General features: G+C 57.0%; 1 protein-coding gene across 1 annotated transcript; it reads left to right on the top strand.

The window, feature by feature from the left end:
• Positions 1 to 11,123: 11,123 nt before the first annotated feature.
• Positions 11,124 to 13,464, top strand: CB1H4orf48 (chromosome B1 C4orf48 homolog). The gene is made up of 4 exons (XM_045474801.1): positions 11,124 to 11,239; positions 11,824 to 11,983; positions 12,171 to 12,259; positions 13,350 to 13,464. Exons 2-4 carry the CDS (start codon positions 11,851 to 11,853, stop codon positions 13,413 to 13,415), a joined length of 288 nt encoding a protein of 95 aa, XP_045330757.1. The 5' UTR covers positions 11,124 to 11,239; positions 11,824 to 11,850; the 3' UTR covers positions 13,416 to 13,464.
• The last annotated feature ends 890 nt before the right edge of the window (positions 13,465 to 14,354 follow it).

The following is a 14,354-nucleotide window of genomic DNA, read 5'->3' as shown; positions in this document are numbered from 1 at the left end:
AAAAAAAAAAAGAATTAGAGTGTTACCCACAGGCTGGAATCATCCCATTGCCCCCTCCTAGGGTAAGCCTTGTCACGTGCTTCTGTTTGCTTGTATTTTGTTGAGGATTTTGCATCAATGTTCATAAGGGATGTTGGTCTGTAGTTTTCTCACAGTGTTCCTGTCTGGCTTTGGTAACAGGGTAATTCTGGCCTCGTAGGATGAGTTGGAAAGTGTTCCAAATTTTTTTGGAAAAGTTTGGGAAGGACTGGTGTTAATTCTTCTTTAAATATTTGTCAGAATTCACCTGCGAAGCCGACAGGTCCTGGGCTTTCCTCTGCTGGGAGATTTTTGATTAGTGATTCAGTCTCCATACCAGCTGTAGGTCTATTCAGACTTCCTGTGTCCCTGTGACTTAGTCTCAGCAGGGTCTGTGTTTCCAGGAATTTGTCCGTTTCATCTAAAGGGATCTGATTTGTTGGTGGACAACCGTCCACAATACTTTCTTACCATCCTTCTTATTTCTGTAGAATCGGTAATAATGTTCCTGCTTCGTTTCTGGTTTTAGTAATCTGAGACTTCTCTCTTTGTCTCTCAGCCCATGTATAGCTAGAGGTTTGTCAACTTTGTTGGTCTTGTCAAGAGGCAGCTTTTGGTTTCATGGATTTTCCCTGTTGTTTTTCCATTGTCTGTTTTGTTTATGTACGCTCTCACCTTTATCATTTCCTTCCTTCTGATGGCTTTGGGTGTAGTCTGCTCTTCTCCTCCTAGTCCATTAAGTAGTAAACTTCGGTTCCTGATTTGAAATCTTCTCTGTTTTAAGTGTGTTTGTAGCTATACATCTCCCCTAACTTCAGCATCACCTCCACTGTCTTCCCTAAGTTTTGTTTTGTTGTGTTTTCATCTTCACTTGTTCCTAAGTATTTTCTAATTTTCTTGTGATTTCTTCTTTGATCAATTGATTTAAGAGTGTTATTACTTAATTTCCACAAATCTGTGGATGTTCCCGTTTTCCTTCTTATGGACTGCTAACTCCATCCTGTTGCGGTCACAGAAGATACATCTTTTAAAACCTACCGAGATTCACCACGCGCTCTGACACGCGGTCTGTCCTGGAAGACGGCCGTGTGCGCGTGAGGAGAACGTGTGCGCTCGTGGCTGGGCGGGCTCTGTGTGTCCGTTGCGTCTGGCTGGTGGCTTGGGTTGCGTCCTCTTTCCCGGACTCCTCTTCGGTCTGTTGTTTATCCACCAGTGAGAGTGGGGGGTTCAGGTCACCACCACTGCCGGACCGTCTATCTCTCCCTCCGTTCCGTCAGTTTTCGCTCCATATATTTTGATGGTCTGTCGTTAGGTGTGTACGTGTTTGTAATTGTTATGTTTTCTTGTGTCGGGATTTCATCAACATGCACCGTCCTTTGTCTCTTGTAACCATTTTGAATTTAAGTCTGTTTTGTCTGGTATTTCCCTGCTCTCCTTCGGTGACCATTTGCCTGGACTGTGTTTTCCATTCTTTTACTTTCAACCTGTTTGGGCCGTTGGATCTCAAGTGAGTCTCCTGTAGACAACCTGTGTTTGGATCTTGTGTTTTTATCCATTCTTCCAGCCTCTGTCTTTTAACTGGAGATTTTAACCCATTTATGTTTATATTTAAGTAATTATGGATAAGGAGGGACTTCTGTCACTGTGCTGTTTTCTTTGTACATTATAGGTTTTTTTTTGGCCCCTCATTTCCTGCATTAATGTCTTCTGTTTAGTTGATTATTTTTTGTAGTGAAATGTTTAAATTCCTTTCTCATTTCCTTTTGTGTATATTCTATAGCTATTTTCTCTGTGGTTACCATGGAAATAATGTTGTAACACTCTAACTTGGCTTTATCCCAGCATAACTCCACCAACATGCAAAAACTCTGCTCCTTTACAGCTCTGTCCCCACCCTTTCAGGGGTTGACGCCACATGATTACATCTTTATAAGTTGTGTGCCCCAAACACAAGGTAATAATTATGTTATTTATTTATTTAAAAATTTTTCTGAATGTTTATTTATTTTTGTAAGATAGAGACACAGAGCATGAGCAGGGGAGGAGCAGAGAGAAAGGGAGACACAGAAACCAAAGTGGGCTCCAGGCTCTGGGCTGTCAGCACAGAGCCCGACGTGGGGCTCGAACCCACAAACCACGAGATCATGACCTGAGCCAAAGTTGGACCCTGAACCGACTGAGCCACCCAGGTGCCCCATTATTTTAAATGCATTAATCTCTTACATCACCTAGAAAACAAAATGTGGAGTTACAAACCATTGTTACCATGGCTTATATAATTGCCCACGTGTTTACCTTTCTCGAGATCTTTATTTTTCCATGTGGCTTTGAGACACTGTCTAGTGTCCTTTCGTCTCACCTGGAGGATCCCTTTAGCATTTCTTCCTGGGCAGGTGAGGTGATCACATCTCCTTCGGCCTTTCTTTATCTGGGGAGGTCTTCATCTCTCCCTCATGCTTCAAGGACAGTTTTTCCAGATGCAGGATTCTTGGTTGACAGGCATCGCTCCCCTCCCCTTCCCTTCTCTTTCTTTCCCTTCCTTTTCTTCTTTGCTTTTCGCACTTTGAAAGTATCGGCCCACTGCCTGCTGGCCTCTAAAGTGTCTGATGAGAAATCTTCTCACTGACCTAATTGGGGATCCCCTATATGTGGTAAGTACACACAAGGTTCCAAGATTCTCTCTTTCTCTTTAGCTTTCAAAAGTTTGATTATAATATGTTTGGGTGTTGATCTCTCTCAGTTCCTATTACTTGGAATTCATGGAGATTCTCGAGTATTTGTATTTATATGTTTCATCAAATTTGGGAAGTTTTCAGCCACTATTTCTTCCTGTAGTCTCCCTGCCCCTTTCTCTCTCTCTCCTCCTTCCAGGATGCCCATAATGCATATGCTGGTCTGCTTCACAGTGTCCCACACGTCCCTGGGTTATGTTCACTTTTCTTTTTCCATCTGTTCCTCCGACTCAATCATTCTGGTGTGTTTTTTTTTTTATATAATAACTTTAAACACATTTATTTATTTTGAGAGAGAGAGGGGGAGACAGAGTGAGCACAAGTTGGAGAGGAACAGAGAGAGGGAGAGAGAGAATCCCAAGCAGGCTCTGCTGTCAGCACAGAGCCCAACACAGGGCTCAGTCTCAGGAACTGTGAGATCGCAACCTGAGCTGAAATCAAGAGCCGGATGCTTAACTGCCTGAGCTGCCCGTGTGCCCCTCTTGATATTTCATTCTGTTCCCACGTAGTTTTCTTGGCTTTTTCCACATCCTCCTTCAGTTCTTTGAATGTCTTTAAAGACAATTGTTTTTTTTTTTTAGTTTTTTTTAACATTTATTCATTTTTGAGAGACGGACAGAGCACAAGTGGGAGAGGGGCGGAGAAAGAGGGAGACACAGAATCGGAAGCAGGCTCCAGGCTCCGAGCTGTCAGCACAGACGGGGCTCGAACTCACTAACTGTGAGATCATGACTTGAGCCGAAGTCAGACACTTCGACTGAGCCACCCAGGTGCCCCAAGATGTTTCTTTAAAAACAAATTTTTTTCAAAGAGAGAAAGAGAGCAAGCAGGAGGGGGGCGGAGAGAAAGGGGACACAGAATCTGAAATAGGCTCCAGGCTCCAAGCAGCCAGCACAGGGCCTGACGTGGGGCTCGAACTCACGAACCGTGAGCTCATGGCCTGAGCCGAAGTCGGGCGCTCAACCGACTGAGCCACCCAGGTGCCCCTAAGGACAATTGTTTTAATGTCTTTAGTAGTCATTAGGTCTTTTTCAGGGACAGCTTCTGTTGAATTTTTTTTTACATACCTTTGAATGGGATGCTTTCCTGTTTCTTTGTATGCCCTGTGATTGATTTTTTGTTGAAAACGGGACATTCGAATATAATAATGTGGCAACTCTGAAAATCAGATGTTCCTCCTTCCCCAGGGTTTGCTGTTTGTGGTATTGTTTTATTATTAATTTTTTTTTTTTTTTAATTGCTGTCGGCTGTCTCTGGGCTGAGGATCAGCCGGAGGCATTACTGAAGGTCCTCTCACGTCAGTTCTGAGCCTTCCCAGCACTTGCACGATCACTTTCCCATTTTCCCCTCACTAGCACTTGTTTTTGAACACCCTCGCCTTCGATCCCGGCTCCCAGAGGCAGGAAAAAAGATCCAGTAGGAGAAAGAGGGCCCCACCCCTCCAATCCCCTGGAAGGCAGTTCAGCGGGATGGGAAGGGTCTTGCAATGATGGGGGAGGTGCAACGACAATGACCACCCACCTCTGTGCCTGCACCCGTGTGATCAAAAGCAGTCATCAAAACCCAGATCCCCAGAGGGCACAGGATAGGGTCCCTTTTGCCCACCCTGGCTCCCGCACGCTGTAGGCCAGCTGCTCCAGAAACCCATGCACAGCTGTGTGCTGTGGGGCTGGGTAGCGGCTCCCGTGCTGCCCGTGAAAGTGGAAATTAATATAAATTAACCATCAGTTACCACACGTGAGATTCTGCCCCTGCCCCGCCCCAGGTGGGGAGCAGAGTTCTGGTGTTAACGCCGTGCCACCTGTCCCGCATCCTCCAACCTGTTTGTTCTTAATTCTGGGCATTTTCTTGATCTTTCAGCTCACTAATATTCTTTTTTTTTTTTTTTTTAACGTTTATTTGTTTTTGAGAGACAGACAACGAGCACGGGAGGGACAGAGAAAGGGAGACACAGAATCCGAAGCAGGCTCCAGGTTTTGAGCAGTCAGCACAGAGCCCGATGGGGGGCTCAAACCCATAAACCGCGAGATCACGACCTGAGCTGAAGTCGGACGCTTAACCGACTGAGCCCCCCAGACTCCCGTCACTTCACTAATATGCTTCTCAGCTGTGTTCAATATGCAGCCAAGACTGCTAACTGGGTTTTGAGGATTGCACTTTTCAGCTCTAGAATTCTTGTTTGGTTCTTTTTCAAATTTATTTATCACCTTTTCTGTTCCCTGTGTCCTGATATACTCAAGGTTTCTTCCTTGCTCCCTTCCTTCCTTCCTCCCTTCCTTTCACCCTTCCTTCCTTCCCTCCTTCCTTCCTTCCTTCCTCCCTCTCTCCCTTCCTCCCTCCCTCCCCTTCCTTCCTTTCTTCCTTCCTTCCTCCCTCCCCTTCCTTCCTGTCTTCCTTTTTTTCTCCCTCCCTCCCTCCTTTCCTTCCTACCTCCCTCCCCCTCCTTCCTTTCTTCCTTTCTTCCTTCCTTCCTTCCTTCCTCCCTCCCTGCTTTCCTTCTTCCCTTCCTTCCTTCCTTTCTCTCTCCCTCTCTCCCTTCCTTCCTCTCTTCCTTCCTTCCTGTCTTCCTTTCTTTCTCCCTCCCTCCCTCCTTTCCTTCTTCCCTTCCTCCCCTTCCTTCCTTCCTTCCTTCCTTCCTTCCGCATAGCTACTTTAAAACCTGTGTCTGATAATTTTTGTATTTCTGATCATTTGTGGTCAGTTTCTCTTCCCCCCACTCATGGTGGGTGCTCCCTTGTGCACGCCTGGTTTGCTTTAACCATGGACCACTCATTGCCCTCGAAAAATTGTTGGTTGGGTCAAAGGATGAAGAAACCTTCTCCCTGGGGTCATTCGAATTAACTTCTGCCAGTTGCCATGAGTAGCTAGTCCAAAACCGTTTTAAAAGAATTTCATGGCCCGCATTTCCTTAGCATGTTAATTGGTAGAAGTGCTGGTTGTCAATTCCACACTGGATCGGGGTCGCAGCCTCTCAGGGGTGGGTCTTCTCTGCCCTCCCCCTCCACATCAAGAGAGCTCACTCCCAGGCCTGGGGGCAAGGAAAGGCAGGGCTTACTTTTGGTCTCCCTTTTCTGCTTCACCTGTTGTGTGTATGCGTCAGACCCCGGCGCTCAGCCAGCTAACCTTTGGGGCCACAAAGCCCACCTCTGTTCTCCTAGCCCTGCCCAGCTCTCACAGCCTCAGCTGACTTCACCTGACGTGGCTAACTAAGGCCAAACCCTGGTCCTCGGCACCCGGGACTCAAGCCTCCTGTCTCCCCCTGGCCGTATCTGATGCCATCGTTGTCTCCTCCGGTTCTCTCACATCCCGCGTGCATCTGTGACTCCTGTGGCTCCATCTCCAACTTGGTCGTTCCTTCTGGAAGGTGAATGCAGGGGTGACGGGAGAGGGCGTCCTGACTGCTGGAGGTTGGGGATGGTGGACCTGTGGGTGCATCTGCTCTGGAAGGAGGAGAGGGTCCCTGAGACACGGTAGCAGGCAGAGCCCAAGGCGAGCACAAAGCCGCCGACCCCGTCTCTTTGATGTTCCCGAGGGCCCAGACCCTCACCCGGGGCCCCAAGGTGGTGGTGGCCGCAGAGACAAGGAGCGGCTGAGGGCTCCGGGCGTCGGGGTGGGTGGCCTCAAAGGATTCTTTCCCCGGGGCACCTGGCTGGCTCAGGGTGCTCTCGGGGTCAGGAGTCCAAGCCCCATGTGGGAAGAAGAGATTACTTGAAAAAACAAAACGTGGTCCCAGAGCTTCCTGGTGTCACTGTAGAGGCCACACTTGTGCTGACCACTTCCGCATTCAATCTCCAACCCGACGGGGCCAGGCGGGAGAGCTGGGTCCTGGCGAGAATTCCCCGCTTCCCCCCAGCACTCTCCCAGCACCCCTTCACTCCCTCATCTGTCAAGGCGGTGCCTCCACATCCAGTCACCCAGCAAGCACGGGCTTCCCTACATCTGCCCCCAGAGGCCTCCTGACGACGTGCCCCTTGGTCCTAGCTCCTGCCAGCCCTGAGAAAAGCCTGCTCTGTGCCCGCCAGGCCGCTTCCTGCCCCCGGCCCGGGGCCCCGCACTCCGGTCCCCACGCACACATGCCTTCCGAAGGCCCTCAGTTCTAGAAGCTGCAGACACCGCCCCGCCCCCCACCCCGCAGCACCGCGGACATCCGGCCAAGTGCTGCCCCGGCTCTTCGGCAGGGTTCTCCCGGCAGTGTGGCGCCGGCAGCGTCCCGCGCCTCTGCCCTGCGCCCTGACGGCCCCAAAAGTCTCCGGAAACGGCCAGATATCCCTGAGGGCAAAGTTCCTCCCCTCCCCCCAGGAACTCTGGGCCCAATGAGCAATCAACATATTTAATAAAGTACAGAGAGTGTCAGAAGGTGAGAATTGTAAGGACAATAAAAAATGTAGGACAGGGTAGAGGGGGCTGGGAGGGTGGGGGTGTTATGGACGGAAGGTTTGTATCCCCCAAATCTATGTCGTGGAGCCCTAACCCCCAGTGTGGCTGCATTTGGGGGGTGCTTCAGGGAAAAACATTCAGGTTAAACTAAGTCCTAGAGGTGGGGCCCTAATCTTGTAGGGTTAGTGTCCTTATAAGAGACACCACCGCAGTGAGGAATGACCTCACCCCTGTCAGACCAGCTTGCATTAAAAAGACAAGAAGCAAACAGTGTTGGTGAGCGTGTGGAGAAAAGGGGGCCTCCCTGCACTGTCGGTGGGAATGCAAATTGGTGCAGCTGCTGTGGAAACCAGTGTGGAGCCTCCTCAAAACTTAAAAATAGAACTATCCCATGATCCAGCAATCCTACTACTGGGTTTTTATCTGAAAAAAAAAAAAAAGAAAGAAAGAAAAGAAAAAGAAAACACTAATTTGAAAAGGCATCTGCCTCCCCATATTCATAGCCTCTCCGCCACATAAGGACTTGGACTGTCCCTGGGGTAAGATGGGCTCTGCGAGGGCTGTGAGCGGACAGGGGACAGCGTCTGATGATGATTTAAAACGGCCCTTCTAGGGGGCGCCACGGTGGCTCAGCTGGTTAAGGGTCTGACTCCTGGTTTTGGCTCCGATCGGGATCCCACAGGTTTCGTGAATTGGAGCACAGAGCTTGCTTGGGATTCTCTCTCTTCCTCTCTCTCTCTGACCCTCCCCTGCTCAAGCTAGCTCTGTCTCTCTCAAAAGTAAACAAACGAAACTTAAAAACATTTAAAACGGTCCTTCTGTCACAGCAGTGGTATTTACAATAGAACAGCCCAGGTGCCCCTACAGATAAATGGAGAAGCGGAAGGTGGCCCATCCATACAGCGGAGTATTACTCACCTTAAAGGGAAGGACCTCCCGCCACCTGCCACCACACGGATGAACCTTGAGGACACTATGCTCAGTGAAATAAGCCAGTCACAAAGGGACAAACACTGTATGAGTCCACTTCTTTGAGGCCCCTAGAGCAGTCAGAGTCACAGAGACAAGTAGGATGGTGGGTGCTGGGGGTTGGGAGTTAGTGTTTAATGGGGACAGTGTCAGTTTGGGAAGATGGGGACGTCCTGGAGATGGAGGGCGGGGACGGCTGCACAACAGTGTGAACGTACTTAATGCCATTGAACTGGACACTTAAAAATGGTTAAAATGGTATATTTTATGTTACTGCATGTATGTATGCGTTACTGCAATGTAAAAAGGAAGGTTAGGGGTGGCCTGGGTGGCTCAGGTCATGATCTCGTGGTTGGTGAGACGCAGCCCTGGTGTCCGGCTCCTCACTGACAGCCCGGAGCCTGCTTGGGATTCGCTCTCCCTCCCTCTCCGCCCCTCCCCCACTCGCGGGTGAGCTCTCTCTCTCTCTCTCTCTCTCAAAATAAATAAACTTAAAAAAAAATAAAGAAAGAAGGTATAAGAAAAAGTCCTTCTGGCTGTTAGGGAGACTGGACCACAAGGGGGCGCAACAGGAAGACAGCGCGGTGAGTCAAGAGTCCGGAGGGGCGGCGGCCAGGGGCAGGGCCAGCGGCCATGGGATGGGGAGAGGGAGTCTGGGTGCTCTGAGAGTGGGGCAGACAGAACTTCTAGAAGGTTTGCTGCAGGTTTGGTCCGAGCATCTGCAGGGACGGTCTGCCCGGACCTGAGACAGGGAAGGCCGGAGCATTTTATCTTGGGGTGGGGGTGGGGCAGCACACGGAGGGGTGACATCAGGAGGTCAGTTTAGGACCTGCTGACATCGAGAAGTCAGCTGTCCACGTGGTGGCGTTCAGGAGGCGGCTGGACGTGGGATCCGAGGCTGCATGGCTGGTCTTCACAGCCGCAATCGGAAGCAGTCACAGAGGACGGGACCCTCAGGAGGGACATGAAGTGGGGGGTAAAGGTCTGCCCAGCCGCGCCCTGAGGGTGCAGGCGGAGGTGGAGCGCCGAGGGGAAGGGGACTGCGGGGGCTGCTGATGGTCACGTGGGGGGGGGGGACTGAGGACCGTCCCCAGATTCCGCAGGTGGGTCAAGGCAGCGAGGATTCAGACAGGGCAGGAGTGGGCTCGAGAGAAAGAAGAGGTGCGGCGGAGGTGGGGTGGGGGCTCGCGACTCGCGAGGTTTGTTTCGTTTGGATAGAAAATAAATCACAGCCTGTTCGCTGAAGAGAAGGCTCCAGTTGAGAGGGAACATCCGGTGCCCTGAGGCGGGGCAGGGGGAGGCGGAGGGGGAAGCAGACTGCGGCGAGGGGACATCTCTGCTGGGGGGATGCAGAGAGACAGAGCACGTGTGGCCTCGGCACTCTAGACCCTGGCAGCCCCGAGGGCCGCCCGAGGTTCCATCTCCGACATCCCGCTGCCCCCTCGGGCGGCGCGGTCCCCCCGCTAGGGGGCGCACGGCCGCGGCAGGGGGTCTAGACCCCGGAGGGTCTGGTGCGAAGGTGCGATGAAGTGAGCCCAAAGGAGAGGATCCCGGGGCGCCGGCGAAGGGGGGGTAGGTACGCGATAATGGATCCGCGGTGTTGGAGGGACGCTGGGGACGCTGCGCACCGGCACCCGCTCCCCGCTGAGCAGAACGCGCTCGACAAGCCTGCAGCGGTGCGGGGAAGAACGTGGTTCCAAGAGCACCGCTGCCCGAGGTCTAGCCGGAGCCTTGCTTCTGGGTGGGCTAGTTCCCCCTCCGCGCGTGGACGCGGCCCTGTGCCTGTGCGCGGACGGGGGACCCGCGCAGGTCACAAGCTTGGGACCCATAGGTAGAAAAAGCCAATGCCGTGTGGCGTCGGCGCGCAGGTCTCAACCGAGTGGCCCCGCAAGAAGGCTCCGCCTTCTGGGCTCCGTTCGCGACCGGGACGTGGGGCTCCCGGCCAAGAAGGGCGCGGAAATGCGCACGTCCGGGAACGCGGCCCGCAGTCCCCCAGCCCCAGAGCCCCAGACCGGGAGCCCGGCGTCCGCCAGACGGGGAAGAGGAGAGGGTGGCGGTCACGAGCACGGGCCCCTCCCCTGGGTCAGGAAGCCCGCGTCCGGCCGGGGCCACAGCTGACCCCAGGCCCGGCGGAGGGGGTGGAGGGCGTGCAGGCTCGGGAAGGGGGCCGGGCGCTGCCCCGAACAGCGTGGGCCGCTGGGCTCTCTGGCACTCACGCGGCCGGGACGTGGACCTGGGGCGCCTTCCCCGGAGGTGCTGGGCCTTGGAGGCAGCAAGCGGACGCCAAGTGGAGCCCATCCTTCCCAGAGGGAACAGCTCCGCCCGGCGAGGACCTGAAGCCCGCGCGCATCGGGCACCTACTAGGGGGGGGGGGGGGCAAGCGAGGTTCTTTACTTCCAACAACCCTGCGCTTCCACGAGGGAGAAAAGGGCACAGAGAAGCCAAGCTACCCCTCCGAGGTCACACAGCCGGGGAAGGTGGTTGGACCTGGAGGCTGGGAAAGGCGGGCGGAAGGGGAGTGGCAAGTAGGTGTCCGGGCACCGAAGGTGGAGAGGAAGGACCTGGCGGGCCGGCGGGCTTCTTTCCTGGCCGGGAGGGTCGGGGGCCAGGCTGGGCCGAGTGAAGACCTGGGAGCGTGGATTCCCCACCGCCTCACGGCCTGGCTCGCTCCTGGCCCTGATCTCCCCGGGGCAATCCAACCCGACCGGACCCTACCGACCGGCGGGGAGCCTCCCCAGCTCCTAGAGTGCATAGAGCCCCACCCTCAGGATCGGCCCCAGGGACACCCCGAGACCCCGCACCGCTGGAAGCAAATTTCCCGCTTCCTCAGCTTGGTTCCCGCCGGCAGTGGCTCTGGAGGTTCTGCCCAGATGCCGCCTCCTCCCGGCAGCCCTCCCGACTCCAACGCCTGTGAGCCTGATGGGGGCTGCAAGCGCAGCTCCTGCCAGGGCTGAGAACTCGGAGTCTTGGAGCTTCCGCGGTCCCTTTAAACTGGTGGTTCGCGCAGTCCCGGGGTTCCCATGACAACGACGGCGGAAGGGGGACCCGGGCGGGGTCTGGTCGGAGCGCATGCGCGGTACGCGCCCGACGCGGCACGTCTTCCCGAGTCGCCCGCGCTGCTGTCGCGGGGTCCCTGAACCGCGGTGAGGGCGGGGTGGGGCGTTCGCGGGCCCGGGGGGCGGGTCGCGGGCTCGGGGTGCAGAGGTGGGGGGTGGTCTTGGGACCTAGCTGATGGCGGGGTGGGAGGGGTTCGCGAGCCCGGGAAGGGACGGGGCGGGGGGTCCATGAACGGGGGTGAGGGCGGGGTGGGAGGGGTTCGCAGGCCCGGGGATGGGGTGTCGAAGTGTGAGGGGTTCACGGGCTCGGGGCGGGGGTAGGATGGGGAGGTCCATAAACTGGGGTGAGGGCAGGGTGGGAGGGGTTCGCGGGCCCGGGGTGGGCGGGGTGGGGGGGGGTCCATGAGCCCCGGTGAGAGCCGGATGGGAGGGGTTCGCGAGCCCGGGAGGGGACCCCCGCGAGCAGGGGGTCCATGAACCGGTGTGAGGGCGGGGTGGGGGGGGTGTCCATGAGCCCGGGTGAGGGCGGGGTGGGAGAGGTTCGCGGGCCCGGGGTGGGCGGGGTGGGAGTCCGTGAACCCCGGTGAGGGCGGGCTGGGAGGGGTCGCGGGCGCGGGGGGCGTCGCCCAGGTGGGTGAACGGGTCGGGCTGACCCCTGTGCTTTGCTGCAGGGCGGCCCCGGCTCCCTGCGCTCGGCCATGGCCCCCCCGCCTCCGTGCAGGCTCCCGAGGTCGCTGCCGCCGTGGCTGCTGCTGCTGCTGTTGAGTGTGGCGCTGCTGGGCTCCCAGACCCGAGCCGAGCCCGCCGCTGGGAGCGTCGTCCCCGCGCAGAGTACGTGCGTCGCGGAGGGTCCCCGCGGGGCCGTGACTCCACCCGGGTGTGCGGGAGCGCCGTGCCTCCCCATTGTTCCCGGCGCCCCTGCCGCGGTCCGGCGCTCGGGCCACCCCTTGGGTGGGGGGCGCACGGGTGGGACCGGGCTAGGGTCACGTTCTCGCCGCCCTGATGCGCATCTCCGTAGGCCGCCCGTGCGTGGACTGCCACGCGTTCGAGTTCATGCAGCGCGCCCTGCAGGATCTTCGGAAGACGGCCTACAGCCTGGACTCGAGGGTGAGCCTCTCTGGCCAGGAGGGGGCCTGGCCTGGCCGGACCACTGGCTCGGGGTGCTGCCTGAGGGCGGGGACGGGGGTGGGGGTGGGGTAGGACCTCCCGCAGCGCCCGCGATCTTCTCGCCCTCGTCTGGCACACCGTTTCTGGCCTCAGTGAGGGAGGGTGCCTCTCCTCCCCCAGGCCTCTCGGCCTTATTCCCTGTGAGCCCCACCGGGCATCGGGCATCGCCAGCCTCAGTTCAGCATTCCCTACGCGGGGCAGTGAGACCCAGTGGGGAGGGGAAACTGGGGCAGGGAGTCAGAAAGGGCTTGGTGGGGGAGGGTTGGGCAGAGCCGTCTGGTCTGGGAAGCTCCTCACTCCCCAGCCTCACCTGGGGAGGGACGAGTGTGCACACAGGGTCCCAGGGCACAGGGATCACCCTCCCAAACCTGGAATGAACACAGCCTCCCCACATTCTCCCATGTCCGCGCTGTCCCTCGGTCTGGCAGAGGGCGGGGTGGGGGGGATAGTTTTCACTTAGGACAGAGATAGGTACTCCTCTGGGGAAAGGGGAGAGTGTCCAAGAGTGGAAAGAAGGGGAGACCCCACTCTGATCCCCTTTTCTGGGCAGCCCCCCCAGGGTTCCCCAGATTGAAGCCTAGACTGCCCCCCAGGGTCTGAGGATCCAGAATCTCCTAGAGTCTGAGGCCAGGCTCCTGAGAGCAGCAGCCCCCAGCCCATCCTGGGCCGGTGCTGGGGGCAGCCTGGGAAGGGGCATGTGCATAGAAGGAGAGCCGGTGAGAAGTAGTCCAGGAGTGGGATCGCGTGTGCAGGGCCCAGGGCAGGACTGCGGTGCTGGCAGAAACCAGAGTCTCTTTCCCTCCTGGAAGAGGGGAGTGGGGAGGAGAGGAGGCCCACCCAGTAGCAGAGGGTCTGACAATCAGTGGTGGGGAGGCGGCGTGGGGGGGGGTGTGGCTCTGAGGTCTGGGGAGCTGGTGGAGAGGGTACCGCCTGTGGGTTTTGGGGGGAAACGGGCAGAGTGCCCACGGGAGCTGGTGGGGGGCAGCAGTCGTACAAGTGCCCTCCCTCACCGCCCCTTGTTGCTTTGCAGACGGAGACCCTCCTGCTGCAGGCCGAGCGCCGGGCCCTGTGTGCCTGCTGGCCTGCCGGGCGCTGAGGATCCTCAGACACCACTGTCCCCTCATCAATAAATGCCCAGCCCAGCATGCCGTGTCCTGTCTCCCTGTTCTGGCCACCACAGCCCACCTGCATCGCCCCCCGCGTCCCTGGGTGGGCTCCTCTGTGGGTCTTGGACCCCCAGCTGTCCCATTTGGGCTGAGGCCCACTGGGCACCTGCTGCACACCAGCGCCAGTGCCAAGCAGATGGGCATGCGTGGCCACACGTGTGGACCTGGACCCACAGGCACCGTGGCCACTGCCAGTCCGCCTTCAGAGACCTGCTTCCTTGCCTGCCTGCCCTTGTTTTGAGGCCAGGGGATCACAGAAGTTGGCCCGGTCCCCTGGAACAGCTGCCCCGGTGCTGAGCCCCCAAGGGCTCCCCTGCACTGTCCTGGGGATGGCTCTGGTGGGAGCTCCGTGGAGGCCCAGCCCGTGGACCCCCACGGAGCCTAGCCTGCCGTGGCTGCTGGGAGAGGGAGGGCAGCCCGGGAAGCTCCTCCGGGAAGGGAGGGCCGGCATGGTCCCCACGGTCTCCACCCAGCCTGCTGGGCCCCTCCCATAGCCTGAGCCCAGCTCCCGGGCACCAGAGAATTGGAATCTGGATAGGAGTGTTGTGCCTGTGGGTAACGGGCCCGTCGTCACCCACCCATGAATAGTGCCAGGCAGGAGGCCAGGTGTGTTGGCAGCTGTGGTGGGCAGGTGAGTGGGGGTTTCTGGTCCGGTCGGCTCCCAGAGAGGGGCTCCCGACTCTCCACCCCCAGCTTGTCCCTGTCAGGGTTCGTGCGCACACTTTCGCTCAGACCCTCCCTCTGGGCCTCTGAGCTCCTCAAGGCGGTGCTCCCACCCTGTGGCCTGTTCCGCCCTCAGTGCTTTTCCGCCTGCAAGTGCCTGGCCTGCAGGTGAGCATGCAGGTGTCTGGACCACGGTGAGCAAAACC

Source organism: Leopardus geoffroyi, chromosome B1, assembly GCF_018350155.1.
Source record: "Leopardus geoffroyi isolate Oge1 chromosome B1, O.geoffroyi_Oge1_pat1.0, whole genome shotgun sequence".
NCBI classification, from domain to species: domain Eukaryota; kingdom Metazoa; phylum Chordata; class Mammalia; order Carnivora; family Felidae; genus Leopardus; species Leopardus geoffroyi.
This window is presented reverse-complemented; position numbering and strand designations above follow the sequence as displayed.